The 4,992-nt window shown below is 49.6% G+C and overlaps 1 protein-coding gene across 1 annotated transcript in view; it reads right to left on the bottom strand.

Moving 5' to 3' along the window:
- Positions 1–431: 431 nt before the first annotated feature.
- sarm1 (sterile alpha and TIR motif containing 1) overlaps positions 432–4,992 on the bottom strand; it is an 11,186-nt gene continuing 6,625 nt past the window's right edge. The window contains 4 exon segments of the mRNA XM_061216579.1: positions 432–639; positions 1,309–1,430; positions 2,568–2,757; positions 3,289–3,615. Coding sequence (XP_061072563.1) covers positions 432–639; positions 1,309–1,430; positions 2,568–2,757; positions 3,289–3,615 — 847 coding nt within the window.

The raw sequence follows: 4,992 nt of genomic DNA, 5'->3' as shown, positions 1-4,992 counted from the left end.
TAGGATGCCAGGTGACCGGCAATGTCACATGACACTGAAATGCGATGTCACATGATATGAACCATAATGAACAAGGGTTTATGAATGAGCATGCACCAAGATAACACCCCTCCACAACACTGTCTCACACACACACACACACACACACACACACACACACACACACACACACACACACACACACACGCACACACGCACACACACGCTAACATGACGAGATCTCACCGGCTAATTGAAGGATGGGTCAAACTGTGACATGAACTGAATGAGTGGACACAGACAATATAAGAGTTGCTGCCAGAACCAGGTGTGCCTGGCAGGCAGGGCAGGGAGCATGCTAAGTGTGAGTCTGAGGTAGGGTGAGCAGAAGCTGAGGTAAGACAATGCGTCTGCCCAACCCCCATACCACCACCCCCCCCCCCCTCCCACTTCTATTCCAGCTGTGGACTGCCCTGGGCCCCGCCCTGGCCCCCGCCCTGGCCCCCGCCCTCGGCCCCACCCTGCACCTCCCCCAGGGCCCCCCCCGGAGCCTCCCCTTTCAGGACCCGCTCCCCACAGTCCAGCTGGTCCTGACTGGGGCCCCCCTTCAGGAAGCGCAGGATTTTATCGATGGTGGCTTCCTGGTACTCATGGGACCACCTGGAACAGGAAGGGGCAGAGGTGAAGGTTTCCGCTGTGTTTTCTGCCAACGCTGAGCCAGACTAAGGCCTGTTTGTAATCTGTATTCACTCCCGCTACCCCACTGTGACCCTTGTACACCTCTGACCCCATTCTGACCCCCCAATGACCCTTCATACTCCTCAGACTCTGACCCCATTCTGACCCCCCAATGACCCTTCATACTCCTCAGACTCTGACCCCATTCTGACCCCCCAGTGACCCTTCATACTCCTCAGACTCTGACCCCACTCTGAGCCGCCAATGACCCTTCATACTCCTCAGACTCTGACCCCATTCTGACCCCCCAGTGACCCTTCATACTCCTCAAACTCTGACCCCATTCTGACCCCCCAATGACCCTTCATACTCCTCAGACTCTGACCCCATTCTGACCCCCCAATGACCCTTCATACTCCTCAGACTCTGACCCCATTCTGACCCCCCAATGACCCTTCATACTCCTCAGACTCTGACCCCATTCTGACCCCCCAATGACCCTTCATACTCCTCAGACTCTGACCCCATTCTGACCCCCCAATGACCCTTCATACTCCTCAGACTCTGACCCCATTCTGACCCCCCAATGACCCTTCATACTCCTCAGACTCTGACCCCACTCTGAGCCTGTTCTCTGGCTCTGGGACTCACTTGATGCCGTTGAAGTTGAGGATGGAGCTCATGTCCGCAGGCAGAGAGCTGGGGTCGGGCCACAGGAAGTTATCCGTGACGGGAACTATGTTCTTCTTCCCGCTCAGAGCGGTGACAATCTCCTACAGGACAACAGACACATTAACTAGGGACGAGAATCAATAGGAACTTACCGGTACTGATATTTATACCGCTATGCATGGCGGCCTGCAGTGTAGTGGTTAAGGTACATGACTGGGACCCGCAAGGCCGGTTGTTCAATCCCCGGTGTTGCCGCAATAAAATCCGCACAGCCGTTGGGCCCTTGAGCAAGGCCTTTAACCCTGCAATGGTCCAGGGGAGGATTGTCTCCTGCTTAGTCTAATCAACTGTACATCGCTCTGGATAAGAGCGTCTGCCAAATGCCATTCATGTAATACCAATACTGCTTATTAATTCCGATACTTATTGATACTACTCTCCATAATTCGGTGCAAAAATAGAGACATATTGTGACATACTGGTTATTCTATTATTGTTTTTGGAAGAACATGACTATAGTTCTTGATCCTCTCCCTAGCTAACAAATGGTTAAAGGACATATTCTAATAGTAACTGGTACTTGCACTCATTTGTTCTTGCTTTCATTACATTACGTTACATTATATTATTGGCATTTGGCAGATGCTCTTATCCAGAGCGACGTACAGTGGATTAGACTAAGCAGGAGACAATCCTCCCCTGGAGCAATGCAGGGTTAAAGGCCTTGCTCAAGGGCCCAACAGCTGTGCGGATCTTATTGTGGCTACACCAGGATCCCAGTCATGTACCTTAACCAGTACGCTACAGGCCACCCCTTTCAACCCTTTCAGCCAGGGGAACATTATGGGAGTTAACGGGAACATTATGGGAGTTAACGGGAACATTATGGGAGTTGACAGGGAACATTACGGGAGTTAACGGGGAACATTATGGGAGTTAACGGGAACATTATGGGAGTTAACGGGAACATTATGGGAGTTAACAGGGAACATTATGTGAGTTAACAGGGAACATTATAGGAGTTAACGGGAACATTATGGGAGTTAACAGGGAACATTACGGGAGTTAACGGGAACATTATGGGAGTTAACGGGAACATTATGTGAGTTAACAGGGAACATTATGGGAGTTAACGGGAACATTATGGGAGCTAACAGGGAACATTATGGGAGTTAGCGGGAACATTACGGGGGTTAACGGGGGCGAGCGAGATTGGGGCCCTGGGGCTCCAGCCGGACCTTGTGCACCCAGTCCTTCATGGCGTCGTCGCCCATGCACTTGTCGAGCGCGTTGGCCGACAGCACCAGGATGAAGTTCCGCGCCCGCTGCACGCTCTGGATCAGCTTCTCCTCAAACTTCCCCGCCTCCAGCTTCTCCACGTCAATGAACACGCTGTACCCACGCACCTGCAGGTGCACCTTCAGCAGACTGCAGAGAGGGAGGGAGGGAGAGAGAGAGAGAGGGATAGAGGGAAGGAGAGAGAGAGGGATAGAGAGGGAGAGAGAGACGGAGAGGGATAGAGCGGGAAGGAGAGAGAGAGCAAGAAGGGGAGGGAGAGAGAGGGAGATAGAGCAAGAGGGGGAGGGAGAGAGAGGGATGGAGAGAGGGATAGAGTGGGAGGGGGAGGGAGAGGGAGAGAAAATGAGGGAGAGAGGGATAGAGCGGGATGGAGAGGGAGAGAGAGTGGGAGGGAGAGAGAGAGGGATGAGCAGGAGTGAGAGAGATGGAGAGAGAGAGAGGGATGAGTGGGAGGGAGAGAGGGATAGAGTGGGAGGGAGAGAGAGGGATAGAGCAGGAGAGAGAGAGGGAGAGAGATGCACTTTGATCAATGTGATATTTGTTCTTACATTTAAAAAAAAAATATCTCAGATAAGGAGCTAATCAGCTAGCGTTGGTGACAAAGTGAATTGAATGTTCATTTAAACATGGCTGACGGTGAACGTGGGGCACGCTGAGCACCTGGCCAGCTGGGAGCCGGTGGTGCGGCGGTAGCTGATGAAGACGTCGGGCCCGGCGGGGTGCGCGTCGGTGAGGCAGGGCTCGGCCGGCCGGCGAGCGGACGCCATGATCCTGGCGCGGTGGATGCCGTTCTCCACCAGGCAGTCGCTCTGCAGCTGCTGCTCCGTCAGCTGGGCCAGGGTCCGCCGGTCCAACCCCGACTGCACCAGCCCGTAGGTGTACTGCCGGAACCGCGGGTCCACCCCCGCCAGCCAGTCCGCCAGGTTGTTGGGGTCGCAGGTCGAGTAGTTGGCAAACATCTTCAGCACGCGCAAGTCTCTCAGGAACCTGGAACACCGAAGGAGAATGGTCAGCACGCTGAATGAAGGAAGTAACCGTCAGCGCCGTTCAAACCTTTACTCTGATGCCGTCGGATCTAGTCCTGGCATTAGAGAAACGGTGTAGTTGTTTAGGGTAATCTTATTCAAGATCCGCAAAATGTTAATGCTTCTAAGAATGCAGTCTGTTTCCCCTCCACAAACATCAAAATGATGCTGACACCCTAATCTAGGCATCTGAGAATTACCTCCTGCAAAATGTGTCTCAGAAGAGACACCATTATCCGTTAAGAAGGCTGGTTCCTGTCATAAAGGAGTGTATAGTCATGTTCCTTACACACCTTAACTTGTCATCACCCAATCAGAGCAAAAATCCTTGAACCCTGCTGGGTAAGGTATTTAGGTATCTGAGTTTCTAGCTTGAATGAACAAAAGGTGCCTGTGGCACTGAAAGATGAAAGTCTGGCTTATCAGTCTGTCTCTCTTTTCTGGTATTTTCAATTTAATGTCTTGTCTAATATCTACATTACATTAATGGCATTTGGCAGACGCTCTTATCCAGAGTGACGTACAGTTGATTAGACTAAGCAGGAGACAATCCTCCCGTGGAGCAATGCAGGGTTAAGGGCCCAACGGCTACAGGCCGCCCCTGTATCTACTGTATTATAAAGTAAGACTACTGAACCTGGCGTGTTTTCACTTGTCGGTTGATTCCACCAGTGCGGGGAGAGTTCAGAATGTTTCATCACGAGTATTATAAAGGGCATAAAATACAAATAAATGGATCTGGGTCACGTTCCAAAGGGTAACACCTTATTGTATATGTGCTTATTACACACAGTGTGATTACACCTTAAAACACCTTATTGTATATGTGCTTATTACACACAGTGTGATTACACCTTAAAACACCTTATTGTATATGTGCATATTACACACAGTGTGATTACACCTTAAAACACCTTATTGTATATGTGCATATTACACAGTGTGATTACACCTTAAAACACCTTATTGTATATGTGCATATTACACACAGTGTGATTACACCTTAAAACACCTTATTGTATATGTGCTTATTACACACAGTGTGATTACACCTTAAAACACCTTATTGTATATGTGCATATTACACAGTGTGATTACACCTTAAAACACCTTATTGTATATGTGCTTATTACACACAGTGTGATTACACCTTAAAACACCTTATTGTATATGTGCATATTACACACAGTGTGATTACACCTTAAAACACCTTATTGTATATGTGCGTATTACACAGTGTGATTACACCTTAAAACACCTTATTGTATATGTGCTTATTACACACAGTGTGATTACACCTTAAAACACCTTATTGTATATGTGCGTATTACACACAGTG

This window comes from Conger conger, chromosome 13, assembly GCF_963514075.1.
Source record: "Conger conger chromosome 13, fConCon1.1, whole genome shotgun sequence".
Classification (NCBI taxonomy): Eukaryota; Metazoa; Chordata; class Actinopteri; order Anguilliformes; family Congridae; genus Conger; species Conger conger.
Note: the sequence above shows the minus strand (reverse complement) of the source record. Positions and strands in the feature narration are given on the sequence as shown.